This window comes from Uncinocarpus reesii, genomic scaffold, assembly GCF_000003515.1.
Source record: "Uncinocarpus reesii 1704 scaffold_4 genomic scaffold, whole genome shotgun sequence".
Taxonomy (NCBI): Eukaryota; Fungi; Ascomycota; class Eurotiomycetes; order Onygenales; family Onygenaceae; genus Uncinocarpus; species Uncinocarpus reesii.
In genome coordinates, this window is record NW_003052497.1 from 2,028,879 (window position 1) to 2,056,126 (window position 27,248).

A 27,248-nucleotide genomic window follows, 5' to 3' on the forward strand; every position below is an offset into this window, starting at 1 on the left:
CCTTTCTTTCATTTCTTCTCCTGTATATATCTTCCCACCATAGACTTTTCCCAATTTCATTGGTTCGATTTCTCAATCACATGGCCCGGGCACTAACTACAAACAGCTAGCGTCTCCATCTGGTATCAATACACCCGCAATACCGCGGGCCCAGCCAGGCCTGGTGACGGCGCCATGGGTCACTGTGTATTGCTGACGTATTCTGTAACGTGCATGCAGTCATGCAGTGAACTCAGCACTTCTCACCTGCTGGTCACTTGGCCAGCAATGCTGCCAGCCTCGTCCTCCTCTCGTGCAGCAAATCGTCAGAATGTCACTGAGGTTTCAAAGAGCCTCCACCCTTGATCCTTCGTCTTTAGTTTCCTGCCCTGCGTTGTTGCGTCTGCCCGCCCCGACACCGTCCGTTGCACCCGTTGCACCCGTCGCATCAGCCCTGCCAGCCCTGAAACCCCGTCACCGCCCTATGACTCCGTGATGGATAATGAGAGCGTATTCTACCGAGTCCTTACCTCCATAACCCTCTCCCCGACTAACCAACGATCTATGTTGAAGACTTTCTGGCGGGTTTGCGAGCTGCTCGCCCAGCAAGAGACAGACCACGGCGATGACTCCGGTCCGGAAGCCTACGAACACGACGACGATGAGACCTTCCCGCCGGAAGCAGCCGCTGCAAAACTTCTCGACAGTGGCCTCGACCATGGTCTCGAAACATCGCAGCCATCCGATCCGTCCGCCCAAGAACCCGCCCCGTTCAACTTTGACGACCCGTACGCCTCGATCGTGAATTTCAAACCAAGCGAGTCGCTGAAGATCACTTGTCTCACGATCGGCTCCCGTGGCGATGTCCAGCCGTATATTGCGCTCTGCAAGGGCCTGTTGGCGGACGGCCATCGCCCCAAGATTGCCACCCATCGAGAATTTGAGTCGTGGGTGAGACAGCATGGTATTGATTTTGCACCGGTGGACGGAGATCCGGCTGAGCTGATGCGGATATGCGTCGAAAATGGAATGTTTACGTACTCCTTCCTGAGAGAAGCGACGCAAAAGTTCCGTGGGTGGATTGATGATTTGCTGTCGTCGGCGTGGACGAGTTGTCAGGGAAGTGATATCCTAATCGAGTCTCCCAGCGCCATGGCGGGAATTCATATTGCAGAAGCCTTGAATATACCGTATTTCCGTGCTTTTACAATGCCATGGAGTCGAACGCGGGCGTATCCGCATGCGTTTGCCGCGCCGGATCATTATATGGGTGGAGCGTATAATTATATGACATACGTCATGTTTGATAATATCTTCTGGAAAGCCATCGCGGGCCAGGTGAATAGGTGGAGAAAGCGGCAGTTGAGCCTGCGGAGTACAAGTTTGGAGAAGATGCAACCGAACAAAGTACCTTTTCTATACAACTTCTCTCCTTCCGTTGTACCCCCACCGAGGGACTATGGTGAATGGATCCGTGTGACAGGTTATTGGTTTTTGGACGAAGGATCGGACTGGACGCCTCCAGAAGAACTAACGGCTTTTATTCAGAAAGCACGGACCGACCGGAAGAAGCTTGTCTACATTGGCTTCGGATCGATTGTTGTTTCAGACCCAGCGACCTTGACAATGACTGTCATCGAATCTGTTCTCAAGGCCGATGTGCGGTGTATTCTGTCCAAGGGCTGGTCCGACAGGCTCGGGGATCCTGCAAGCACGAAAGCAGAATTCCCTCTACCCCCGGAAATATATCAGATCACAGCCGCACCACATGATTGGCTTTTCTCTCAGGTGGATGCTGTCGCCCACCACGGTGGTGCGGGAACTACTGGAGCCAGCCTTCGGGCGGGAGTTCCCACAGTTATCAAACCTTTCTTTGGGGACCAGTTCTTTTTTGGCTCGAGAGTGGAGAGCCTTGGAGTGGGCATTACCTTGAAGACATTAACTGTTAGTCTTTTTTCGAGAGCGTTATGGGAGGCGACGAATTCGGAACGGATGATCATCAAGGCGAAATTACTAGGTGAAAAGATTCGTCAGGTGTGTTCTCTCTCAGGGCCATTGCCTCTCAACTTCTACGCTAAATGAACATGTCCTTTCTAGGAAAACGGCGTTGCAGCGGCCATTCAAGCGCTGTACCGTGATCTCGAATACGCCAAGACTCTTGTTCGACGACGGGTCGATGCTGTAGTGTCAAACTCGGCACCGCTCGGATCTCACGAAGCTATCAAGAACTGGGAAGACGATTTAGTTGGTATCGAGGATACGTGGACCTTGATCGGGCATCCGGACACGGACATGGAGCTATCTCAGAGCAGTAAAGATCTCGGGAGTGATTTTGACCTCCGGGCCAGCGCCGCAGCCGCGACAGGAACTCGACCAAGTGCGCTTGTTGAAGAAGGCGATGAAGATGGAGAGGATGCGGGGCGGTGAAGATATTAATATTTATGCAGAAACGGGACGTAACGATGCCACGAATTAAATGGGTAGTACTTGGCGAATTGACATTGAGACTTGGGATTTTGGGATGGTTCGGCGCAAAGGGTCTCCACGTATCTGCCCGGCAAAAATAAATTGATGAGGAGTTGCTATCTTATTACATGAGGGAAGCTGATTTCAACGAATAATGCCTGGTCGTCCTTAAGTTTCAGGGGTTGATCTTGCTCTTGCGTTTTTGTTTTTTTTTGGGAGAGTGTGGTTTTATCCAGACTTTCCATGTGTTTTCACTTTTTCTGTGCTTTTCGTTTCCAAGTGGCTTTTATCATTCTTCCCCTCTGGGGATTTTTTGCTACTCTGTTCATGCAAAGCGATGGGCCTAGACACTTGCTCCGTTACATTTTAATATCATCTCCGGCGTGGTTTCTGGCATGGTTGTCGGATGTCCAGGCCAATTCCCTTCTGGTGTTTCAATGTTTGATGGGCGCGCAAGGTGACTGTTTAACGGTTTTTTGTTTCCCAGTCGAGTACCTCTAGACGCGGGTCTACTGGTTTGTATTCTTTAATAGACAATGGTTGGGCCACAGGTAGCTAGTTAATTCTCACACATGTGCATGGTTTTACAGGTGCTGGAAGGGGTCTGCTGGACATCAAACTGAAGTAGATAGTCACATGACTATATTACCAGGGTGTAATAATACGGTCTCGGGGCCGTTTCATTACACTGGAGTGTAATATATGACTAATCTGTGCAGTCGCCAAGCCCTTGCCAAGTCTCAGCTGGCGTGCACAAAAGCTGCACAAGTCGCCCATAAAAAGCACCGCCAACCCCAAAAAGGGGTAAATGGCAACATGGCATCCCAGGCCGGCCGATCATTCAGACAGTCTGAACAATTCTCCCTGGATGCATGCGCATAAAACAGCTTCTCTGGGGATCAATCGGGCACAAACAAAGCATTGCGTGTCGATCTTAACACACCACATATCAACCAGCTTCAGCGCACCTCAGCCGGCGCTGATCATGCATGCACCCAACATGGATACCCTATTTGGCGCGCAGGGTATGTTGTCGGCAGGATGGCTCTGCAGAAAAGCCAAGTGAGAATGGGCTCAGCTATATATCCAGTGCGTGCTCCGCCGTACTCTCTGCCGGTTCTGATCAGAGACTTCCGTCCGCGCTGGCAGAATTCACACAGTATCTCCAAAGACAATGGCACAGGCCCCTACCTCCAACGAACCCTTCGTCTTGAATGGGACAAAGGCAGATGCAGCAGGTGACACTGCCAATTGCAATGCCGATGCGATCAACCCGTCAAAGGCCGAGCAGATACGGCAAAAGTACGCCGAAGAGCGAGAGAAACGCTTGCGGCCCGATGGGTTAGAGCAATACATCGGCTTGAGCAACACAGACGACCAGAGCCTCAAGCGCCTGTTGCACGATCAATGGGACGACGGGACTACGCCTTCTTTGCCCCTCGAAGAGGGCGCACGCTACAAAATCGTCATCGTGGGGGCTGGGATCGGAGGTCTACTGTTTGCCGTGCGTCTGCAGGACATGGGCTTCAAACCAGAAGACATGGTCATTGTCGATTCGGCGGCTGGCTTTGGAGGAACGTGGTACTGGAATCGCTACCCTGGTTTGATGTGTGACACCGAGAGCTACATTTTCATGCCTCTCCTCGAAGAAACCGGGTATATGCCGAAGCACAAATACGCATACGGCCAGGAGCTCAGAGAACACGCGAATCGGATAGCGGAGCGTTGGTCACTTACGGATAGAGCAATGTTTCGAACGCGGTTTGAGCAATGTGCTTGGAACGACGAGACCCTTGAATGGACCGTGGACCTGACACAGCGGCCACCAGGTGGTCACTCTATCTCCGCCAAAATACATGCCGACTTCGTCATTCTGTGCCCAGGGCCATTAAACCGCCCAAAGATCCTGCGCCTTCCGGGCGTTGGAACCTTCCAGGGCCAGAGCTTCCATGCCTCCCGCTGGGATTACAGCGTCACCGGCGGCACCCAGGAGAAACCAGATCTGACCAACCTCCAAGACAAAAGAGTCGGCATCATCGGCACCGGCGCCACATCAGTCCAAGCAATCCCGCATCTGGCCAAGTGGAGTAAACAACTGTACGTTTTCCAGCGAACGCCCGCGTCCGTGGACGTGCGCAACCAGCGGCCGACCAACCTCCAAGACTGGGCGGAAGTCACCCGTCCCGGCGCAGGCTGGCAGCTGGCGCGCAAACCGCAATTTCAGCATCTTCACCTCCCACCTTCACACCGGGCTCCGAGGTCAACTTGGTCTCTGACGGATGGACCGACATCCCAATCCATGAGCGTCCTCAGCGGTGGCCCAACCCACGTCACCATGGACAACATCGCCGAATACACCGCGGCCATCCACGCCCGAGATCTGGTTCGCTCCGAACGCATTCGCGCCCGCGTCGACCAAATCATCAAGGACGCCAACGCCGCCTCCAAGCTCAAAGCCTGGTACTCCGCCTGGTGCAAACGCCCCGCCTTCCACGACGACTACCTCCCGTCCTTTAACCTCCCCAACGTCACCCTCGTCGACACCAACGGCAAGGGTGTCCAACGCATCACCGACTCCGGCCTCGTCGCCAACGACACCCATTTCCCGCTGGACGTCCTCATCTTCGCCTCCGGTTTCGAGCTCAAACCCGGCCAGAGTCCCGGCGCCAGCACCAACGCTCGTGTTTTCGGCCGCGGCGGCATGTGTCTGGACGAGAAGTGGGTCGACCGTCTGTCCACCCTGCACGGCCTGATGACGAGCGACTTCCCCAATCTATTCTTTACCGGCTTCGTGCAGTCCGGCTTCTCGCCCAATTATACCACGTGTCTGGAGACAAGCGCACGCCACACCGCGTTTCTGATCGCGGAATGCGCCAAAAGGGCCGGGCCGGAGGGGAGGAAGGTCGTCATGGAGCCCACGCCCGAGGCCGAGAGGGCATGGGAAAAACGCATCGCGGCGGGTGCCCTCATCCGGGCTCCTGTGGTGGGTTGCACGCCTTCGTATTGGAACGCTGAAGGCAAATTGGACCAGACGACGCCGGAAGAGAAGGAGAAACGACGAGGAGCGGGACCATGCCCGCGGGGTATGAACGACTTCATGGATGTTTTGCAGGAGTGGCGGGATGCCGGCGACTTTGGTGATCTTCGGATTGATGTAGTGTAGATCATTATGCCTTTTGACATATTAACTACAACATCAGCTAGCTCGGGGGCACTAAGCACATTTGCGGCACTGCCACCACCGGCAACGCCATTGAAGCAATAGCATGGGAAAACAAGAAGGTGGCTCTAGTTGAATTTCATTTTATTCCAAGAGTAAGAATGCGTTCGACACTTCGAGACAGGGTATGCGAGCACTTTCAATGCATTCCACAAGCGCCAACCAAAATCCCGGCTCACAGCGCTTGATACCTGTGCCCTGGAGAAGTGAACCATATGTACATGCTTATTTCACGCCTGTCATAAACATGAGAGAATAGGTTAAGCCCAACACTACGAGTTCTCTTCATACTTCTTCAACTTCACTTCAAACTCGGAGATCCACTCACTCAGAATAAGAGCGGCCACATTCATACCTGAAAGCGCACTTGTCTCCATCGTTGAAATGAAGTTTTCAATGGCGCTTGTGTACCAAAGGTTTGGCGCCAATTTGATATCCTCAAATGTTGCGCGGGGATACAAATATGGGTAGGATTGCCACTTCTTTTCATGAACCCATGAGATTTCACTTGCCGAGAAACCCGAAAGTTCGGAGCCCGAGACGCGGAGTGTAGTGTTATGGTCAGCATACAGATCCATTTCTGGGATACCAAAAAGGTCGGAAACGAATTGAGTGTTAAGCGGCTTGGGTGAAAAAATCTTGTATATATAATGTTCTTCGCCCGATGAGTATGAGGCCGTCGGCGGTCTCGCTTTTTTGATCGTACTAATGCTCCAGAATCCAGCGGGTCCTACGCCGTCACGGCGAGCTCCCAAATCAAGGCCATTCGGAAGAGTGGTTAGGATCACCTCCGGAACGGAGAATCCCTTTTCTGGAAATCTAAAAAAGCGCGGAGAGACTTTATGAGGCGAGGCTAGAAGGGTAACATGAAGTTCGACATAGGGAGCTTTATCGGGGAGGTAATCGAGGGATGGAGATATTTTAATGCCTGTAAACTGAAAGGGGCTTGCAATAACCACCTGATCGAAGTCGGAATGTCGCGTAACATTACTTCCTTCAGTCTTGTAGGCGAGGGTATAGGTATCATCATCGTTCCGATGGACCTCTTTTACTTCAGTCTGGAGGCTCAAGTTGGCCTTGGATACATCAATCATTCCCTGGAAGATTTGCCAGTTTCCACCCTCAATGAACTTTGCGCCATCGGTGGCCATGCAGACCATTGTTTCTAAGCCGTGAATTAAAGGAAGATTCTGGCCATAATTGACGCGAGTGCTAGCCTGGATGACTTCCCGAGAGAAATCCTCGGAGATGTGGTGGTCCCGTAAAAATTCGGCTCCCGTTGACCAAGTCGCTGCAGCGAGACCGGTACTTTGAGCTACCGCAGATAAAGACTTCCACGGAAAATAAGGCCATTTGTAAAGTTTGAGAAACTTTTCAATCGTAGATTTCATCACACTCTGGGTTCTCATCGGGGCCCAACCGTATTGCCAAAGCAGCCGGAAAATATTCCACCAGCGAAAGTTGGTAGAACGTTGCAGGAAGACAAATTTATGCCCATCCCATACTCCCAAACTATGGGTAGACTCTCGCGGGGCCCCGTGGTTAGCTTCTCGCACGGTCAAACCAAATTTCTTCGCTGCCCTGACGAGATTTTTATTGGCATTGACAAATATCGATGCGCCCAACTCCACGGGTTGGGTCGGGTCATCAAAGAGGTCAACGGTCGTGGATCTTCCGCCGACATAGTTTGCCTTTTCAAAAACCGTGATATTAAGGGGGATGGAGAAGAAATCGGCATATTTCCGAAGATGGTACGCGGTTGACGCTCCTCCAGCTCCGGCACCTAGGGAGCAAAGGGTTAGCGTCTTGTGCTGCAAAGAGCCAATGGCTTCAGAAAGTTCGAGAGGTTTGTCTTTGTAAAACGCATACCTATAATGGCTATCTTCTTTGGCTGTCCAACTGGAGGCTCCTTCTGAAGTGGATTTTGCCATTGAGACAAGACCAGCGGCGCATTGGACGCCAGCAAGAGATACACAAAGAGCGTACGAAGACAGATAGATATAGCGGGTTGCGTGGACATGTTGATGTTAGAGATATTAATAGAATGTATAAAGAATGCTCCAGTGCCGGGTCGGAAGCTCTTTCGAGCGTGGTGATAAGAATTAAAGTGCCAGTACGGAACGCAATATACCTAACGACGAGCACGCAGAAGAGAATGGAAAATGCGGATGATGGCAAATGAAAAGAAAATGCTACTCGAGTCAGCAGCAAAGGAACACTGCTGTTCCTGTCCGTGGGAGGGTCACACAGCAGGTGCCCGCCAACCCCAGGAAGGAGCTTATCTCACTCACCACTGCGGTTGACAGCGGCAGGCAGTCTGGATTGAAAGAAGGCGCATGGCCTCTGGAACCGCACGAGGGAGTGGCTGACTGGCTCTCCCCGTCAGTCAGGAAGAAGGAGGACGATGGCGATGACGACCTCCGGTGGAGTCCGGGCGAACTGGGAACGAAATCATCGCTTGCCGCTGGAGCTGACTAAGGCCACTGGGGCTCCGCTGCGTCCACGCTGCTACCTATCACAGGTCTTCTCTCCGTGCATCTTCTCGCTTGAATGGCGAGATGGAAGAGAAGAGCAGAGCAGAGGAGATGAAGTCACATTTACACACTCAGCCAATCAAAATTAAATGCACTGACAGCAACTCTTTGAATTTTGATTGGTCTGGATAATACCGTTATTACAGGGCTGCTTAAGGTTCCACCGCCAAGGAAGCTTGGCATTCTTTAATTCTTGCATGTTTTGATCGACATATAGATAGCGAGTGCTGAGCAGCGGCTGTGAGATGGTGATGGTGCAACACTGCTAGATAGGCTTGGAGACATTCATAAACGCATGGCTCCAGAGGAAGGGCAATTCGATTGATACACATGATTGAATGCAGCTTCCAATCGGCTCCTCCCCGGCCAAACACTCAATGCTAAAAGGAAAGCACAGTCGGCTTTCCCATTATCTAGGATTCGGCTCCTCACCACCATCATGCCAATGTACAAACTAATCTGCTCTCATACAAAGTGTCATTCACGCGATATCCTCCCCCCCCGAGCGATACCTAGCCCACCATGATGGAATGGCTCGCCGAAACCTGGATCATCCGCATCCTCTTTTTCCTCATTGCCTACTACGCCGCCAATTCCCAGATCGACCGTGCAACTCGCAAAGCAGATTCCGCCGAGCACCGCGCCCGCCAGGCCGAAAGAGCGCTGGAGAACTCCCTGTCGGATATCCGCATCAATGCCAATGAGTGCGTGGAGTTGCGGAAGAGAGTCAGCTATCTCGAGGAGAAAATGGACGAATACGGGCGGGTGCTGGAAGCCTTGAGTGTTCCGATACCCACGATGAGTATGGAGGACGTTAGCGAAAGGGTTGTGAGTCATAATATGCAGAATGGCCCTGTCGACGTGAAGACTGCGGTTGGAATGGTGGGCGCGGCTGCCATTCCTCTAGCGGGTGCACCGCCAAGAATCGAGAACTTGTCGATATTGCAACAGCATCCACAGCATTATATTATCAGATCCTTCGAGTCAACAAAAGAACGAGGCGAGAGATCTGCCAGCTCTTCCGAAGAATCGACTTCGTCCGCAGGAGAAAAGATAAATAACTCTCTCCGGAGCAGATTCGAGTCTAGCAAGGAGTCGGTAATGTCAGTGTTGAGCAACTTCCCCGGCAGGAAGAACAATCGAGGAAGCAAAGCTGGGGGCCTCTGGGCTGGCACGATCTACAGCCCCACGCCTGGTGGCACTTTTATTCAGAGGGTCAAAAGGTCACAGTCAAAGGCCACCACAGAGAGCTCTCTCTAAGGTGTCAATAGTGCAGACGCAAATTCTATAGTGACCACGCTTATTTCGATGAACCCGTTACTCCCGCATAAAGAAGACGGACGTTCGTATAGGCTGTACTTGAGAGGACAACGGTAGATATTCCTTTTTGACGCGTTGTATAGATTGGGTAATAGGTTCGCTTAGGTTTCCTTTAAGAAACTTTTGAATTGGCATTCTGGGTCTACCAATGAACAAAAGTAATTATCAAACGCAACAACGGCGAGCTATGAGCACTAGTTAGTCCTCAATATCTTTATATATTACAGCTTGGATAAGATCTGTCCAGCGTCTCCACTGCCCAACACGATCTCATCAGTCCGATAATCCGGGTTGAATGTCTCATTGTTAAGCGGATTCTGCCTGTGCGCCCTATCAAACAGGTCTTCGTATACCTTTCCGTCGTATCGACCCAGCGCACTACGTCGTGGAGTTAGCCGGTATTACGAGAAGAAAAGAGGACCAAAAACATACCTATCCAGCACGAAGTCCGGAATCTTCCACGCATCCACTAGCCGTACCGCGTGCGGACGAATCCGGCCCATGAGTTCTAACACCCGTGCGGGGAGAGCGTCGAGGTCTTCATTCGACACCGCGCCTGAGCTAGAGAATTCCCGTGCCTCGGCGTCCATGGTGGTGAAGGCGAAGAGGTGAAAGAGCTCGCGGAGTACGGTGCGGGTGGTGGAGTCTAAATGTGCAAAGTCGGGGTTGGTGGGTTGGATGGCTTGGTGGAAGTTGAAGACGAGGATGGATTGGGAGTATGCTGGTGAAATGTGCGTTAGTAACAGGTTGGTTTTCAATCCTGGAACGGTAGCTAAGTATTCTCACCTCGACTTAGTTTGTGAAAATCGATGAGAAGGCTGTTCCATGGCTTTTTCTGGATCTCTCGCGCCTCGTATGCTTTGAATACCTAGTATCATATCGAGTAAGTATGTTGGTTGCGAACTGCGGCTGAGCGAACGACTTACGAGATACGCCACCCTCCATTCATATGCTTGCAGGATGCTAGCATCGTCTTGAAATATGCCCAAATTAAAGGTCTTCTGTCTTGCATACATGTATCGCTCCAAATTTTCCTCGGTGCGGGTCGTTGCGCGGCTCTTCACGGAACCTGATAGAGCCTTGGCCTTCTTGATCAAGTACCTCGCTACCTGCTGCGTGATCATCCAGTTATCACCTTCCACCGTAGGTTTGGATAAGTAGTTAGCATTAAGCTGCACTAGGCCACTAGCCCCAAATCCATGTCCACCCATAGCTCGACGACAGGTTTCAATGCCGCTGGCCGTGAGATCGGTAGCAAGACTCTTTAAGCCTGAGGAGGTGCTGTGAAGCTCAGCGAGAGTTTCAAAATCTCCCTCTTCGATGTTCTTGCGTGTTCGCGTGTAAAGTTCTCCCATTGCCTTACCGCTGTAGTGAAGGGCAAATGCCGTGGCAAGTAGCGGTAGAATACGAATTTGCACGGTTGGGTAATCTAACACGGACATTTCAGGGTCAGATGGGTTGGTAGAGTCTTTATCTTTGAATTGGCGTCGAATAGATAGGTATCGCACGGCCACTGTGACTGCTCGAGCAAGGCTGAGCCTTGCTTCCATGACAATCGCAGCCCGGACCTAGGTTTTGTCAGGACACCAGAAGCCTCTATACGCTGGGAATGGAACGCACATGAGTCAGGGTCCCGTAAACGACCTCTGGGTTTTCAGGCTTGGTATATTTGCCAGTTCCTGGATCGACACGAGAATAGCGTGAGAGCATCGCATCATGAGGTACTCTATTCCGCCATTAGCGTTCAATGTGTGGGAACTATTGTGCAAGGTTATATATACCTATGGTTGTTGAATAGCATATATCCATTGTCCATCGACGCGTATCCGTACTTCGGTCCAATGTCCCCGATGATAATGCTCCCCGGGGGTTGATGAGTCTTCGAGTCTCGGATTTGCACGATGAACGGATGCGGCCCATATGATTGATATTTAGTTTCAGCTCCATGGCCCGAGACGGGCAGCATCAGCTGTGCGACCGCAATGGCATGGGTTGCGGTACGCCCCATGGTCCCATTCCACCACTTGCTCGCGGTCAGATGGGGACTGTGCAGAACAAATTCTTTTGCTTTAGGGTCCCATTTCGCTTCCAATTCAATTCCGCGAACATTACTGCCGTGACCCAGTTCTGTCTGTGCATAAGCTCCAATAATCTCCCATGCTTCAATCTTGGGCATCCAGTACGCCCGCTGCGCGTCATTTCCTTGCTGGCTAACAGTCGTAACGAACATGGCAGTATGCAAGTGGTATGGCAAGACGTCGTCACAGAGATAGACCGCCATATGATAGTCATCCTCGCTCCAGCCGAGTTTATCCTGAAGCTGGCGGAGTTTTTTGCCCCTTGCAAGGCCCAGCTTGTATCTATCTGGCCTCGAAAGATTGGCTTGATTCGTCTTTTTGAAAACCGGCTCTTTCAACACTTCTTTCAGCACTCGATCTTGCTGTTTGAGAAATTCAGGCGTCAGGAGATAGTTGGCCAAACTGTCCACCGAAATATTCGACCTCGCCCTCTCCTCCCCGATGATGGTCGCCCCGTCTGGGGATGCGGGCCTCAGAGCCGCACTCCAATCAACTTTGTGTGCCATTACTGTCTGCCTTGTCTCTCAGCCAGAATGGGGGTATAGTCGTAACGGAGAAATAATAGAAATTCGGTTTTCCAGCAAATGTCCACCTGAAGCAAGCGCCATGCTCGCTTCATAATGCCTCAGGCGAGTCCAATTGCCGGCAAGCAGTGGGACGACGATGGTGCTGTTTTACCGGGGCATCGTTAGTTGGCGTTAGGGAGTGCCGATGAAGCCACGGCTGATTCGGGATATCAGCAAGAGAAGTCTCGGCAATATCGCCACGAAATTCGGAGTCCAAGCTGTGTTATTCACGTTACTTTAGGCAATAACACGTCTTCCGCGTGGTGAGGTAGAAATGACCATGAATGTAATAGCTTCGGGTCCGAGCCTCTGCGACTCGAGCTACTCGACTTTGGAAAAATAGGAGAATTTCAATAACCAGAGTAAAAAAGACTAGCAAAAAATGCAGGTAAAAAATCAAATGGCCCGAGCCGCGATTCGAACGCGGGACCTCTCGCATGCTTGAACTTCATTGTTGAAGCTCGGGAAAGGAGACCCGAAGCGAGAATCATACCAACTAGACCACCCGGGCTACAGTACGGTCAAGGTTTGTGGTTTTATGATCTATCAATGGTCCTCTAAATACAGGGATTATCAACAGCGTAACTTCATTCTCTTTGATAACTAACTAACGACTCCGTAGTAATTACTCTCAAATTGCCGAGCGTCGGCTAACTAACTCAGCTTCGGCGCAAACTGCTTCCCCTTTCCCCACACCTAGTTACTTGGAAAGTCCCGACAACCCAAGCATCCCGCAAAAATGAAGTGCAGGGAGCTCAGGCGAAAGACCCTTTCCGGGAAGTTAATCATAATGCCGACGCTGGAAGCAGCGTTGCTGAAAGGGCCTGAGAATCTCCGCCAGGAATATCCGTTATGAGGGCTAGCTATTATCCAAAACGGATGAACTGAGGATACTCTCTACTTCACCTATGCTAGATTGATCCCTTAGTTAGCAATTCCAACGGCCCTACCCTTGCAACATGACCTCCCGGAATATCAGCACTCAACCAAGCGAAACGCCGCTATCAATCTTTCTCTGGGGCGGCAAAGACAAGTTTGAGGCCCGCAAACAACTTTTAAAAGCCCTAACCACCAACCCGGCCTTTACTAAACGCGCCGTGACCGTGCCATCGCTTGCCAGAAAGGATGCCTGGTTGAGAGCAGTGAATCAGGCGCGGGAGTTGATTGCACTCAAGCAAACAGAAAAATGGAGTCATGAGCAGTTTAGGCAGGCTGTACAGATGTTGGATTACTTTTTGCCTGTGCAGCCGCAATTTAGAAGTATGTTTTGCTCTAGGTGGCTCGTTATTATGTTTCCCCCATGGTACGAATGCAGGTCACTTAACATGGGTTCTAGTATTTATATCCAATTTGGAAAGACAGATGAGTGATGAGCAAAAGGCGATTTGGATTCCCAAGGCCGAGAGGCTTGAAATATTTGGCTCCTATGCACAGACGGAGCTGGGCCATGGCTCCAACGTTCGTGGCATTGAAACCACAGCGACCTTTGACCGTGGGACGGATGAATTTATCATCAATTCTCCGACACTTAGTAGCACCAAATATTGGATTGGGGCCACGGGCATCTGGGCGACTCACTCCCTGGTAGTTGCGCGATTGATCATCGACAGCAAGGATTACGGGAATCACCTCTTTCTTGTACAGCTCCGAGACCTCGACACTCAAGAATTGATGCCAGGGGTGGAAATCTATGAGATGGGCCCCAAGGCTTTTCATGGAATGGTAGGTGTAGATAATGGTGCAATGCAATTTCACCAGGTCCGAGTTCCACGATCCCAGATGCTTTCTAGGAACGCACAGGTATTAAGAGATGGGACGTATGTCCCGCCGAAAAACACGAAACATTCGTATGGCTCGATGGTCACGGTTCGTGCAATAATGGCGGAGGCAACGGGCTATGAGTTGCTTAAAGCAGTTTCAGTGGCGTATCATTACACGACATTCAGGAAACAGTTCTGGAAGAAGGGCCACAAAGAAGAAGCGACTGTGTTTGACTATGCCAGTGTTAGGTATAGGCTTTTGCCTCTTCTAGCGCAGGTAAATATCCTCTGTTATCTTATCATGCGAGATATTACTGACAACTGCTGGCTACAGGGCACTGCGCTGGTCTTAGTTGGCCAAAACATTAAGCAAGCGTTCGATGAATACAGCAAGGTGGTAATCAAGACTGGTGACTTTTCTCAGCTGGAAGATTTACATTTGCAGACCGTTGGGGCCAAGGTTTACTCCACTGATCTCACAGCGCGGGGGGTTGAGACCTGCCGAATTGCTTGTGGTGGTCATGGTTATAGCGCACTCTCTGGGTTCGGACGTATGTACGCTCATACTGTCAATGCGGTCACATATGAAGGTGACAACTATGTGATCTCGCAACAAGTACCACGCGCTATTTTGAAGCATTACAATGCGTAAGTGTGCCTTTTGACATCAACGTCCGATGTTAATGAGACTAGGAAAACCGAGGATACTGTTCCGAGCCTTTCTTACCTGGGTTTCCTCCGGAACCCGAATGCTACAAATAAACTTGCCGTGTCATCTGAATCTGATTGGTTCAAGCCAGAGAATCAGCAATGGGTGTTGGAACAGCGGCTGGCCACGCTGGTTAGAGCACATTTAGATGCCACTGAAAGTGGTAAGGACACAAGCTTTTCCGTGCATGAGTTGACAATGGCGCATTGTGATTATATATACTGGCGCGGTTTCTGGGACGTGGTTAGAAAGGCGGCAGGATTCCCCTTCTACACGTCATTAGATGCCCTAGCTCAAGTGGTAAGCTCCCCGAATGGTCGATTGCAATGCGTGGTTTATGGGACTGTCTTCCTTACCTATTTTTAAAGTTCTCCCTTTTCATATTACAAACCGCCCATAAAGACATCTACCACCCGTACTCTCTCACCGGACAGCAGCGCAAGACCCTTACCTCGGCCTACGACCAAGCCATCGAAACTCTTGCAGCACAGTCTAGAACAATCATTGACGCATACGGGTTTACCGATTTTGAGATGGATAGCGCTCTAGCGAGACCCGATATGAATCCTTACGAGGCTTTATGGCAAGGTGCGAAACAGAGTGAGATGAATAATATGAGAGAGGTTTGGCCGTTGATAGTTGATGCGAGGAAGATCTGGGGCCGGCTGGAGGAAGAGAAGGCTAAACTGTAGTGGCAAGGAGATGCATCAATGTCGAGTTTGATGGTGTACATAGTTGACCTATTCAATTTGACGTTCCTCCCATGTTGCCGTACTCGTACTGCCAGCGTTTGATAAATGTGCCTGGAGATCAAATTCGACCGAAAACCTCCTACCTAGTACGATAGGCAACCTCCAAGAAAATATCATCCAACCCCAACCCCATATTTTTGAACATTGCACCTTTTATTAGCTCTTACACACCAAATTCTTCAAGCATCACCAACAATTGATGTCTTGATTTACTAGGAGGTCACTGATAACAAAGAAGGCCAAGTTGGTCGCAACTATCTTATCTTATCTTATCAATCCAAGAATCATGTGATTTGCGACCAAAATATTTTGGGCGTCAAGTTGAGCTCAACTCTTATGAAAACCCGCGATTCAAGCGCTCTTTGATATCATTACGCGGATATAGGGGTTAAAAATGGATTACGATAGCGACTCTTCTGGCTTGGATGACGATGTTCAGGGAGATTACACTACGACCTCTGTTTTGCTGGGATTCGCTGAAGACGAAGCCACGGACGATACAACCAGTCACTTGGGTGGATGGCCGGTACGTGTATAGCCCTTCATAACTATTACTAGATACTCTTTTGGATTATGGACGCTGGTTCAGCTCACAAGCTGCTCGAAGAAATTGAATTGGCAGACGGCTAACATTTTTGATGCGCAGACATGGCTTGACCCCTCAACCCCGCCGCCAGGCAACTTCGCCAAATGCAAATCTTGCAACGATCCCATGCCATTGCTACTTCAATTAAACGCTGATCTACCGGAGAAATTCCCGCATGATGAGAGGTGGTTGTATATTTTTGCATGCACGAGACGGACGTGCAATAGGAAGCAAGGAAGCATACGGGCACTGCGGGGTGTGAAGAAACATAAAATGACGAGCAATACTCAGAAAGATGAGGCCAAGGCAAAAGACAAAAAGGAACCGAAAGAATCGCCGGTGCCCCAACAAAATATCGGCGCGACTCTGTTTGGCGTTGCGCCTGGAAACCCAAGCGCTACAACGAATGCCAACCCGTTTTCCACCACGTCAGGCAGCACTGGGTCGCTAGCCAACCCATTCGCGCAGCTCTCATCACCGTCCACGCTCGCAGCTATCCCTCCCCAAAAGCCAGTGGATGAAGCACAAAAGGAAGACCGATCCCTGCCCGAATCCTTCGCCGACAAAGTCCGCCTCTCACCATCATCACCATCCTCCTCCCCTCCCCCCACCAAAACGCCAGAACTCACCGGCCCCGTAGAGCCATGGCCCGCCCAATCCTCCTTCCCCCCTCCATACCGACACTACTTCCTCGACGCCGAATACGAAACCATCTCCCGCCCCTCCACTCCACGCGTCCCTTCCAACGTGCAAATCGGAACCCTCGACGACGACCCTTCTTCAGCAGGCGCAGCAGAGGGAAAAGACACCTTCGAATCATCAATCGACAAGTCCTTTCTCAAATTCTCAACGCGCCTGGGCCACAGCCCGGAGCAGGTTCTGCGGTATGAATTCCGCGGAACGCCGTTGCTCTACTCGACCACGGACGCGGTGGGCAAGTTACTCTCCCCGTCGACGGGTTCCGCGCATGTCAAGGTGTCCGCGGCGGCGAGGATGCCGCGGTGCGGCGTGTGTAGCCGCGAGCGGGTGTTTGAGGTGCAGCTGGTTCCGTATGCGATTACGGTGCTGGAAGAAGGGAGGGAGGGGATTGGTATTGGGAAGGATGAAGGGGGGATGGAGTGGGGGACGATTATCGTGGGTGTTTGCGCTGGGAACTGTGGGTTGGAGAGGGAAGGGGAGGTTGGATGGAGAGAGGAGTGGGTGGGTGTGCAGTGGGAAGAGAGGGTTGGGAAATAAATGAAAATCCCTTGTTGGTTAGGATCGACCCCTTGATGGGGAGAGGATAAAAGAGTGAAATAGTGGAATTGATCATGTTGCTTTTCAAGTTTCTCTTGTCAATATTGTCTATTTTATGCAATGCCTAATAGACCCGGAGCAGACAACACTCCAACAAACTGGTAAAACACCCCCTTAAAAGACTAAAAAGGCATCATTAGAACAGAGTAAACTGTAAACCCAGCTTTTTTTTTTCCCATCCTCTTCTCACTTCACGTTTGCAGGTAGAAAATCCCCCAATTCAGAAAATTAAACCATCATAAAGAACAAAGAGCACCATTTACGCAGGTTGCTCAAAGCCTCTCCGCAACACCCGCCCAAACATCTCAATCCCCACCTTCTCCCCCTTCACCTCACCCCTCGCTTCATTCTCCTTATTCCTCGGCACCCTCACAACCACCCCATTCTCCCCCTGCGCCTTGCTCCTATCAACCTCCCACCCACACACATCCACCACAAATTTCTCCAGCGCCTCCATCCCACGCATATCCAGCCATCCCATCAGCACATCCGCCCCAATCTCACGGAACGCCTTGCCCACCTCCACCGCGATACGGATGCGGATCAATTCTTCGAACCCGGCCACGTCAGCCGTGAGGTCGGCGTACAGGTCGTCCGAGTTCAGGGTGGACCAGAAGGTGGCGTATTGCGCGGATTCGAGCAGAGTGGAGAGGCGGGTGAGTTTCTGGACGGCTTCGACGAAATCGGTGATTTGCATGGGGAGGTTGGCGGGGGTGGTTTGGGAGCTGGTCGCGTATGGTTGGGTGTAGGCGGGGAGGAGGGCGAGGGAGAGGGAGAAGGCGGGGGAGGGGAAGACGGTGAGGGCTTTGGCGAGGATGTTGGTGGCGGTTTCGGTGTTGAGGAGGGGTGGGTTGAATTGGTAGCTGGGGTTCAAAGGATAGGACAGTCAGTATAATGTAGAACAGCGAAGGCGTGGAGCGAGAATAACAATCAAAAAAAGCAACTTGATTTCAGAGGCTGCGAAAGTCTCTTCATTGTCTCCTTTAGAGATCTAAGCTAATAGGAAACGTGAAAGATAGAGATAAAGTGTATTCATCATCCAAGCGCGCACACGTAGCAAAGACAGGGAACAACAAAAAGGCAACTCACAGCTTCAACAAAGCCAGGTTCGCATAGCAGTCAAAAGTCCGATCCTCGCACTGCTGCACGACATAGTCCTGGAACACCGCCGTCGTCTCTGGATTGTATCTATCCAGGCCGTTCAGGATCCCGTCAATGTGCGCGGGGCGCGTCTTGCATTTGTCGAACGCAGCCATTGGTGAAAAAAAAAGGAAGACCCGAGAAAGAGGCCCGTTTCCCAATCCGATTCCGTATTTCGTGTAAAACGCCGGGGGAGAATAACTTCCTCGCTGGATTTAGTCCTCAGTTGAGAAGTCTCGAGCTGTGAATAGGGCGAATAATCGCTGGTAAAGCTCGGCGAGCAAGTTCGTTTGAACGAGAATAAAAGCGAGTATGATCAGTTATTCGAATATTAGCAAATATTCGCCCTGTTAGCACTGTTCCGCGAATCGTCAAAGTGAGGTCTGTGGTGAGATGAATCTCCTCGATATTCGATGTTGAGTTTGTGCTTTCTGAGTGGTTTACGAGCGGCAGGTTTAGCCGCAGCGGGCAAGAGTTCCCGATGAATAAGCCAGTCTTACATAAGCAGCGATTCACGACGATTTCAACGAGCACAGAGTATCAGGAAGGAAGAAGTTGATATTAAGGAGAATCGCAGCCCAGGGAGAAGCGGCGGGAAGAAAAACTAAAGAGTAACCTGTAGCCCGAGTCCATCTAAAAAAAGCGCCGAGTTGCCATTGACCATCCTCTTGGTTTTCCCATCCAGCATGCACAACGAGCAATGTGATGAAATCAAAAAGTAGCGCTCGCCACACCATACGAAGGTCAAAGGGAACTGCACAAGCCACAAGAGGGAGAAGGATGAAAGCGAAAAGAGACAAGCCATAAAAACACAGTCGCTAATAATTAAACCAAGCAGAGAAAATGCCTAGAAATCAAAAGGCCCATTGCCTAAAGCAAAAAAAAAAGACAAATGCTGGTAGACAAAGATGAACGCAACAGAAAAACAGCAAAACATCATCGTCAAGAAATAAAAAAGCAACTTTCTCTGCTTGCCATCGTCCGTTAGGTGAAATTATTAAAAAAAGATAATGGTGAAAAGAGGAGAAGTCTATGATGAATTGTCACTTCCCCGAACGCCCTGTTCCGACCATATGCGATATGCTGAAAGGTGCAGAGCGGATAAAGAAAGGTAAAAAAGACATATCTTCCACCCCCCGACTGGTAAAAAGTCGGGAAGGGAAGCGATATTGATGCCGTTAATCGTTATTGAAAGAAAGCCAGGTGGAGTAATAATTAGGTGTGATATGGTTGGGCGAGTCGAGAGATCAGGGGTTCGTCGCGACCGTTGTGCTTCGTAAGCCATGTGAGAGAAGGGGGTAAGTTGTTTGGCCGTCGAATAGGATGTAGCTAGTAAAACAAATTCCCAGGACCCGGTCGCTCAAGTCCAAAGTAGTGAGGGAGGAATGAAAAGGGTTCGTAAAGGAAAATGAGGCAGAACAGAGGGGGTATCACTAGAGTATGGTACAAGGAGTTGATCTGAAAGTTAGGCTGCGTAATGCCGTCGGTGGGAAATAGGAATGGGACGGGGAGACATTTGGATCGGAGAGCTAGGTGAATCGCATCGAGCCCCTGATTGACTTGTGCCTCTTGCATCTTTCGGGCGTAATGGCACCTTGATGCTTGGGGCAGCAGCGTGTCGAGGATAATACTCCTCGGTTTCTTCGATTGCCGATTCCGGATTTAGCCGATTCTCGGGAATACGGCTTCCGCCAAACATACCGCCCAGCTGCTTGAGCAAAGCCACGAACTGTGCGTGGAGCTCAGCGAAAATGTACTCATTTCCAACGATTTCGGACAGATTTCGTGCACGGATCTGGCCAGCACGCCGAGGCTGACCATCGGGATCGAAAGTGCGGCCTGTGAGGAAGGAAGAAATCGGAGTGTAATTTCGTGTAGCGGCAGCATTTGCTCCGTTGGGTGTTGTGGTATCACAACGCTTCTCTTGCTCTTGTGATTTCTCGGCAGAGCTAACGAGATTATTCGCAATGCGACTGAATACGCGCCAGATAACTGGGCTTGCTCGAAAGGCTCTTCCTGCATCCTTTCCGGCCAGGGCGACGAGTGCGTAGCTGCGTCGTTTGCCCCGGGCCATTGGATCCGGAAGGCGAAAAACGTACGCAATAGTGTATCCTGTAGCTGGATCACCGAAAGAAAGTGGACCGGACGACAGACCACGAGGTAGAAATTCACAGCTCAGCGTACGGATTGAAGCGCGTCGTAGCAAAGCGTAATTGGTAGGATTTGGCGGCCCACGCATCGACAAATAGGTCAGGACGTGAGTATGGCAGGAGGATTCGGAGGAGTAGGAAGACCGGACAGAGGTACCATTTGAATGATGAGCATGCGACTCGTGCGAAACGTCGTCAAAAGCAAACTGGGTTCCATGACAAGAGTAAACCATCTCTCTGGACCTCAACACTGGACTTCCATTTCTGCCCTGGCCGTTCTCCTTGAGTGTGCCCGGAGCACCTGGCGGAAGCTGCTTGCTGATATCTTCAGGAATCGACAATCTGCAGCTCGCACACGTGTCACCCTCCGCACCACCAAAGCAGTTGAACTTCTCAGTGTCGACTTTGGTGTATTGGCCATTCAGAAACCAGGGGTGATTCTCGATTCTGGCAGCCAGGACAGGGGCCGAAGCGGATGGTGAAGCCAACGGTTCCAGGTCCTCAGTACTTGTATAGCCCATCGAGGATGCTGCTATGGATGGCCGCGCTGGTTTCACGTCCTGGCCGGAGTCGCGTGGCGCGGAGGAAGCCGAGGTTCCAGGATGGGAGGACAAGGGAGTTTCGCTCGGGGACAGATCCCTCGAGTCCGGGTCGCATTGCGAGCATGAAGTAGGGGCGACTTGAGAACAGAGGATGGAGGTTGGGCCGTGGACTTCGCAGAAGTGCGTGAGAGAGAGCTAGAAATCAAACTGCCGTCAGCACATCGAATCCAAAACAGGTGCAAATGAAAACCATCATCATCGCCTAGCGCTCCGCAGCGGCTGTTTGGTAGGTAGGGCTGGCGGCTAAACAACCCCCCCCAGCACAAACGTGATGCTTCAGATGACCTCATGAGGCCAAAGGGGCCCGGGGCGGCCCTTCGATCTGAAGAACAAGAGAAAAACGAACAGACGACGGGGAGGAAACAGTGCCGAGACAAACAAGCAGAGCAAGCAACTTACAATGGAGATCCATCTTTGCATCAAGATTGTCAAGCTCGAAGAATGGAATTGCGTGAACAATGGTGGATTCGTTCAGTGCAGAGAGACATGCTTCTGAGGACAGGGTGACGTGAAGGAGTGCATGTGTGCCTGGAGTGAGATGCGGTGGAGGGTGAGGAGGATGAAGGAAGGACAGGTGAAGTGAATTGGATTAAAAGAGGGTGAGCAAGAGCGCGCAGAGAGGGCAGATTCCCTTTCCTTTGTTCGGGCGGCGATGTGAAGGAAGGTATCTGCCGATAGTCGAGGGCTGTTAATGGCGCACAGCTCTCCTGGAGTTGTGTGGGTGTGATGGTTGTGTTGGTCAGTCAATGATTAATAAAACGTGAAGCGAAGAAAGAAAATCGAACAGGTCAGGTTAGACAGGGCAGATATGGAATCATGGAGAAGAGAGAGAGAGACAGAAGTGATGGGCGGAATATAGATCGGAACCAGCTCTTGGGGGGGGCGGCGGTCCCTTGGTAAGGATTACAGGCAGTTAATAATAACGACAGGATGGCTGGACTTAAGTAACCCTCTGTATAAGCTTGGGTCGTGTTTGTCTCTGGTCTCCAGCCAAAGCCTAAAAATCCCGCGATCAAGAGGGAAAATAATCATAAAATAATAAAAAAAAAAAAAAGAAAAGACGAGTCTCTCTCGAATGAATAAATAAGAACCATAAATAATTTCCCTCACAGGGGGACGTGATCTCTGTTGATGATTATTACTGCTAATACTGCTCTTCCTCTCCGGCACGGTATCATGCACGGAATCGATACACGATGATACTTTGCTCCCCCTACATTTAACCACATCTCCCCCGACTCCAGAACCCGTCCTGTCTCGAACTCCCAACACAGACGCACACCCTCCATCATGCGACTCTCGGCATTCCAGCCCAGCGAGATGGGTTCCAGGCCAAAACGGCGACGTACTGGAGGTGATCCCCCCCCCCCGGATGCCATTGGTTGGGCAGCCCCCCGAGGGCCAGCCCTGGACCGCGAGGGAAAAAGAAGGGAAAATCTCAAGCCACTGAACTCACTAGTCTGAGTGACGGGCGATGCTGGGTTTATTCTAGGCGAAAAGCAAAAATGAGAGTAAAAAGGGAACCCACTCCCGGAAGAACTCGTGCGGATAATCTTCAGTCTGTTGCTTCTCGAAGGTCTCCACCGTGTCACTGAATCGGGTTTGTTACATCAAGATCGAACTCAAAGGGGAGAGAGACAAAAAGGTTGCTTGCAGTCCTTCTCAAGCTGATTGTAAGGACTGGCTGTGTGTTCCACGTATGTATGTAGCCATGCGTCTTCCCTCTCCCTCGCACCACACCAACCAGCTATTTTAAAATCACGATGCAAACTTGCACAGTCGATCCATCCACTTTGTGTCATTTTTCGAAAGGGCCAAAAAAGTGTTGACGCAGTGGCTTGCAGGGACGCCTGCATTGATTCCGCGGCTTAAATGGCTTAAATGGCTTAAATTGCTTTTAGCTCGAGGTCCTGTGCGACGTTACTGGCCATCTCCCCAGTGCAAGAGTGGTGAAAGCCAATATCATGATGCGCATATTCCTAGGAGCTGCTCCTTCAGCTAGTTTCATCGAGGATAACATCGGATAGGAGGAGCAATCTTCAAAAAAAACTAATAATATGAATGTAATCAAATAATATCAGGATGACACTCACACTCCTCACCTCTTTGTCTCCTTCGCTTCTCAACCCGTCTCTTGACCCCAGACTTCCTCGACGGTAGCCCAACTCCATTTCCAAAGACGGTGCAGCGACCAGCAACGACAATGAAACCATGCCTCGAGCCGCTGAGAGAATTATGAAACCGGTACTCCCTCATTTTCCTTTGTCCACGAGTGGCCCTCTGGATGTAGGGCTGGTAGCGTCCGCCGCAACCCGTCCTATAGCTACCCCGAATAATAACAGTATCAACAAAATAAAAAAAAGCGCAAGCCGGGGTTTGCTGGACAGAAAACGAGTCTTCCGTCAAATCATGGGCCAGCAACAAGCTTCCCCCTTCCCGCCGAACTTTTCTCCATATTCTTCTTTGAGCGAGGATTGCCAGCGGAATTGGGACCGTGCGTTTTGGCATCCCCATTGGATAAGAAATAATAGGAATGGCATCTCAAGTATTCAAAAATTCAGACTTTTCACTCCTGCATCAATTGTTCATGTTGGGTGTTTTTTTCACATACATATGCAGCTGCGGGAGAACCGCTGCATAGGAGGATCCGTCAAGTGCAGACGCACGATGCTCCCGTTCCCGTCCATCAAAACTCAGATCCCTCTGCTGGCCTTTTTGTCCATATTGAAGAAATTTAATTCCACCCAATTGAAATTCAGAGTAATTATTTTCTTCTTCAGATCCATTCTGGGGAAATGCCGTCGACCCCATCCTCGCCTTGTAGAAAGATCTCGGGAGAAGGTCACACCGTTCAATGGGAGGGGGTTACTGTACTGCAGGCCAGGGTCGTCCATGTGCCTGTCTGTAGAACTGTTTGGTGTCAGTCCCAGCAGGGATTGCCTGTCGACAAATCTCAACGTTGCACGTGCTGCGCAAAAGGCTTTGGAGACAGAACCTGGGGACCTGGGGTGAAGTTAGCTAGTTACCGGGTAGGTTTCTTCATCTCTCGTCGTTTCGATCCTTTATCGCCTAGTCGGTCGGAATTGAGATCTCACGTGGGCTGAATGCGATCTGAGTAATTAATCAAAATGTAAAGGGCATTTCTGCTCTCTCTCTCTCCGGCTCGTAAGCGAGAGGATATTCCCGGTATTGATATTTGAGGCTTTCTGCATTAGTGACGGGCTGTTGCGACACTCCCCTGTCGCGCGTCGAAATCTTCTAGAAGGAAGTGGAGGGCAGACCAGGCGAGTTGAGCTTAACTCTGCGACACGGTGCAACCATGCGATGCTTTGCGGGTGAATGGGCAAAGTTACTCGTTACTACTAATGATCATGCTCAGTCTGTACAACCGTTGAGCCAACCTAGAGTTGCGTGGCTTTCTGACACTAACACTTGAGGATAACTCGTTAATGCCAGCACTGATAGGCTCCGCGCCGAAACCATCTCGCGTGGCATTGGACTCTGAAACATGGCGTTCGTCGATCTGATGCGAATCAAGCAGGTCCGAAAGAGATGTCCGAAAGTCTCGTCCAGCCACTGTATTGCTGCTGCTGCTGAACAACGACCCCTGATCCGGGCCCTGGCCCCCTTTCTGAACAGCCCGAGAGATGGGATTCAGGAACAAGTTAACAACCAAGACGGCAAAGACATCATCGGAGCTCATCCCATGTGGCAAGTCAGGGTCGTTGCTTTTCAAGGGAACCATGCCGGACGGCGAATCCTCATCCCAGCTGGGCTCCATGAATGCAGCTGGATTCGTTGTGCGCAAAAACTCCACGATGCAAGCCTCGGTAATTTTTTCACCTCCAGGTTTGGATCCTTTTGCCTGCGTCTCCCCGTGTGCTGGTCCAGATTAACTACATGTCGTACTCCTGTGCACACTTCATGAGTTCCATCCGAGGATGCATCCCATTTGGAATCAGGAGCAAAAACATCAAGAAGCATAGTGCCACTCCCGAGGATCAGAGGCGGAAACCTCGAGGCCGACCCATGGGTCACCGTGCCGCCACACCGAGACTGAATCCATCTGGTCCACAGGCATCTTTCCCATGTTGTTCGTTCCGTTTGGCCCAATTCAACAGCAGTTTTTTCAAATTCAATCTGCCGTATTCCGTAGAACCAAACAAACACTGGGTAGCGTTTCCAGCGTAAGATCAGGCCCCACGAACTGCGGTTCTCAAAGGAATCAGCAGTTCCACCGCAACCTTAGCAAGCAGAAAAAGAGGAAAGGAGCCACGCGAGAACACATCCCGATGGGCACGATGGAGGTAAAGGTGGACCGGGCTTGACTTTTGGCCTGTCCATCCATACATATACAGCGATATCCAGTCAGTAGTTTCAGTGAAGTGACCGGGTATATGCTGCCGAAGTAACAGTTTAATTCTGTGAAAAAAACGCCTGGCCTTGTCGACCCTCAAACTCGGCTGGTTTTTCCAGATAGTCTACAAGAAACGGGGACTTCTTTACCGCTCAGGAAGAGTGGATAAGATCCTGGTGTGTTTCCCCCAATCGAAGCGCATCAGATGGAGGCAGCTCTCCCGGTGAGACGGCAAAAGGGATGCTGCCAGGCCTGCATCTCTGCTCTGCCCGTTGGCTTCCTGCTGTTTCCGCGGCCGTGGAAGCAGCAGCACGCCTTTTCTCGAATCAATCCCAAACTCTCGAAGAGGATTCTTGCCTGGGAAAACATCGCCAGCTCCCCGATGACGCGGGAAAGTCCCGATCGCCCTGGATCTAGGGAAATGTCGGGCACTAGGAGACTCAATCGTTTCGTTTTGGGTTCTCCTTTTGGCCTTTGAATTCGACTTGGTTTCATCTTCACGGATGTATCTTCCAAGTACACAGCGGGTATCCGGTACCTGATGAACTGTCCATCCGGCCGGGCTGACGAGCAACAAATCCTGTCCTGCGATCAAAGTCAATTGACCCTGTGCTGCCTGCTGTTGTTCTTCATCTCGTGTCCTCTTGTCCCCGTCTTGCCCCTCCCCCGCAATCGTGATGACCGCATCGAGGCTCAACAGCCCAACACATCATCGCCAAATCCGGTCCGCTTCCATTGGATCCCGGTCGATGCATGGCGCCTTGTGCTTTGGCCCGGAGCAACAACTGACTGGCCAGCACCGCCAAACGACGTGACGCTGGCCGCTTCACCGCTCTTTTGGTTTTTCTTTTCCAGCGTTGGACAGCCAACGAGGCCGCAGCACCTTGGGATCACGGACAATTTGGCCATGTCTGCTCTTGACTCACCACCCGCCTGCTGACCTGATTTCCGATCCAGGGATTGGACCGATACGATGACAGAAGATATCCCTGATTCCCCAGGACAAGGAATATGACAAAAAGTGCGGAATTTGAACATCAACTCGGCTATCTCCGTCTTGCCGTGGGTGTTTCTTCCCCAGCAGTTCCGTGCATGAGTGACACAGCGCCTGGTAATTTCTCTCCTCCGCCTCCAGATCGAGGAGAGTCCACCACAATCGCCCAGGGTGCCGGCATTTGGTCAACGCCACGCTTGCTGTGCTCGGCAAACCCGTTCCCATAGTTTTCCGTCCGCCCTACATCTCCCCATCGCTTCTGGCAAATCGCATCTATTTCTACATAGGCCTTGGTGGGAAGTCCGGGGCTGCGGGAACCAAGGCGATGCCACGTCTGTTCCCCTGGAAACATCGATACCCAACCGACAAAGGACTGACATGTGCAACAGGACCTCCAAAGGAGGGAGAAGAACTGCTTCGAGTTCGGATGGCTATGATAGGCAGGTAAAAATGGAAAACAAGGGATGACAAGACGTTCCCACTCGACACTTCTTTTTCGTTGGGCGTGAACGAGACAAACCGTGTGTCCTCATCAATAATGCCCTCATCGTGAACTATCAACTAACTAATTCTTCCAACTCCGAGCCCACGGAGATTTTTCCTCCGCTTCAAACAACTCGCTGTCTGTTAATCTTCAACAGGACCATGAATAATGTACATACATGTATATACTAGTTGTACGAACAATGCAGGTCCTCTTGCTCGACAACTTACGCAAGCCCGTCTAATATTAGACGCG

The 27,248-nt window shown here is 51.0% G+C and overlaps 10 protein-coding genes and 1 non-coding gene across 11 annotated transcripts; 5 read left to right on the forward strand and 6 right to left on the reverse strand.

Annotated features, from left to right (window-relative positions):
• Positions 1-543: 543 nt before the first annotated feature.
• On the forward strand, positions 544-2,406 carry UREG_06822 (uncharacterized protein; the record flags this gene model as incomplete). The annotated part of the gene is made up of 2 exons (XM_002583809.1): positions 544-2,013; positions 2,077-2,406. The coding sequence occupies 2 exons, from the start codon at positions 544-546 to the stop codon at positions 2,404-2,406; spliced, it is 1,800 nt and encodes a 599-aa protein (XP_002583855.1).
• Positions 2,407-3,445: 1,039 nt separating this feature from the next.
• On the forward strand, positions 3,446-5,608 carry UREG_06823 (uncharacterized protein; the record flags this gene model as incomplete). The annotated part of the gene is made up of 2 exons (XM_002583810.1): positions 3,446-3,470; positions 3,606-5,608. 2 exons carry the CDS (start codon positions 3,446-3,448, stop codon positions 5,606-5,608), a joined length of 2,028 nt encoding a protein of 675 aa, XP_002583856.1.
• Positions 5,609-5,937: 329 nt separating this feature from the next.
• On the reverse strand, positions 5,938-7,685 carry UREG_06824 (uncharacterized protein; the record flags this gene model as incomplete). Its single annotated transcript, XM_002583811.1, has 2 exons — positions 5,938-7,448; positions 7,535-7,685. The coding sequence occupies 2 exons, from the start codon at positions 7,683-7,685 to the stop codon at positions 5,938-5,940; spliced, it is 1,662 nt and encodes a 553-aa protein (XP_002583857.1).
• Positions 7,686-8,721: 1,036 nt separating this feature from the next.
• On the forward strand, positions 8,722-9,459 carry UREG_06825 (uncharacterized protein; the record flags this gene model as incomplete). Its single annotated transcript, XM_002583812.1, has 1 exon — positions 8,722-9,459. The coding sequence occupies one exon, from the start codon at positions 8,722-8,724 to the stop codon at positions 9,457-9,459; it is 738 nt and encodes a 245-aa protein (XP_002583858.1).
• A 281-nt stretch (positions 9,460-9,740) lies between these two features.
• Positions 9,741-12,103, reverse strand: UREG_06826 (uncharacterized protein; the record flags this gene model as incomplete). The annotated part of the gene is made up of 6 exons (XM_002583813.1): positions 9,741-9,897; positions 9,952-10,240; positions 10,306-10,387; positions 10,446-11,087; positions 11,140-11,245; positions 11,301-12,103. 6 exons carry the CDS (start codon positions 12,101-12,103, stop codon positions 9,741-9,743), a joined length of 2,079 nt encoding a protein of 692 aa, XP_002583859.1.
• A 462-nt stretch (positions 12,104-12,565) lies between these two features.
• On the reverse strand, positions 12,566-12,674 carry UREG_08038. The gene has a single exon. It is a non-coding gene; the product is annotated as a tRNA-Pro (tRNA).
• A 448-nt stretch (positions 12,675-13,122) lies between these two features.
• UREG_06827 (uncharacterized protein) lies at positions 13,123-14,998 on the forward strand (the record flags this gene model as incomplete). The annotated part of the gene is made up of 4 exons (XM_002583814.1): positions 13,123-13,423; positions 13,500-14,200; positions 14,258-14,571; positions 14,617-14,998. The coding sequence occupies 4 exons, from the start codon at positions 13,123-13,125 to the stop codon at positions 14,996-14,998; spliced, it is 1,698 nt and encodes a 565-aa protein (XP_002583860.1).
• Positions 14,999-15,778: 780 nt separating this feature from the next.
• Positions 15,779-17,206, forward strand: UREG_06828 (uncharacterized protein; the record flags this gene model as incomplete). The annotated part of the gene is made up of 2 exons (XM_002583815.1): positions 15,779-15,910; positions 16,031-17,206. The coding sequence occupies 2 exons, from the start codon at positions 15,779-15,781 to the stop codon at positions 17,204-17,206; spliced, it is 1,308 nt and encodes a 435-aa protein (XP_002583861.1).
• A 319-nt stretch (positions 17,207-17,525) lies between these two features.
• Positions 17,526-18,522, reverse strand: UREG_06829 (uncharacterized protein; the record flags this gene model as incomplete). The annotated part of the gene is made up of 2 exons (XM_002583816.1): positions 17,526-18,129; positions 18,356-18,522. The coding sequence occupies 2 exons, from the start codon at positions 18,520-18,522 to the stop codon at positions 17,526-17,528; spliced, it is 771 nt and encodes a 256-aa protein (XP_002583862.1).
• Positions 18,523-19,871: 1,349 nt separating this feature from the next.
• Positions 19,872-21,570, reverse strand: UREG_06830 (uncharacterized protein; the record flags this gene model as incomplete). The annotated part of the gene is made up of 2 exons (XM_002583817.1): positions 19,872-21,268; positions 21,558-21,570. The coding sequence occupies 2 exons, from the start codon at positions 21,568-21,570 to the stop codon at positions 19,872-19,874; spliced, it is 1,410 nt and encodes a 469-aa protein (XP_002583863.1).
• A 1,485-nt stretch (positions 21,571-23,055) lies between these two features.
• On the reverse strand, positions 23,056-26,424 carry UREG_06831 (uncharacterized protein; the record flags this gene model as incomplete). Its single annotated transcript, XM_002583818.1, has 8 exons — positions 23,056-23,195; positions 23,252-23,481; positions 23,770-23,869; positions 24,007-24,161; positions 24,560-25,023; positions 25,068-25,365; positions 25,665-26,024; positions 26,306-26,424. The coding sequence occupies 8 exons, from the start codon at positions 26,422-26,424 to the stop codon at positions 23,056-23,058; spliced, it is 1,866 nt and encodes a 621-aa protein (XP_002583864.1).
• Between the last annotated feature and the right edge of the window lie 824 nt (positions 26,425-27,248).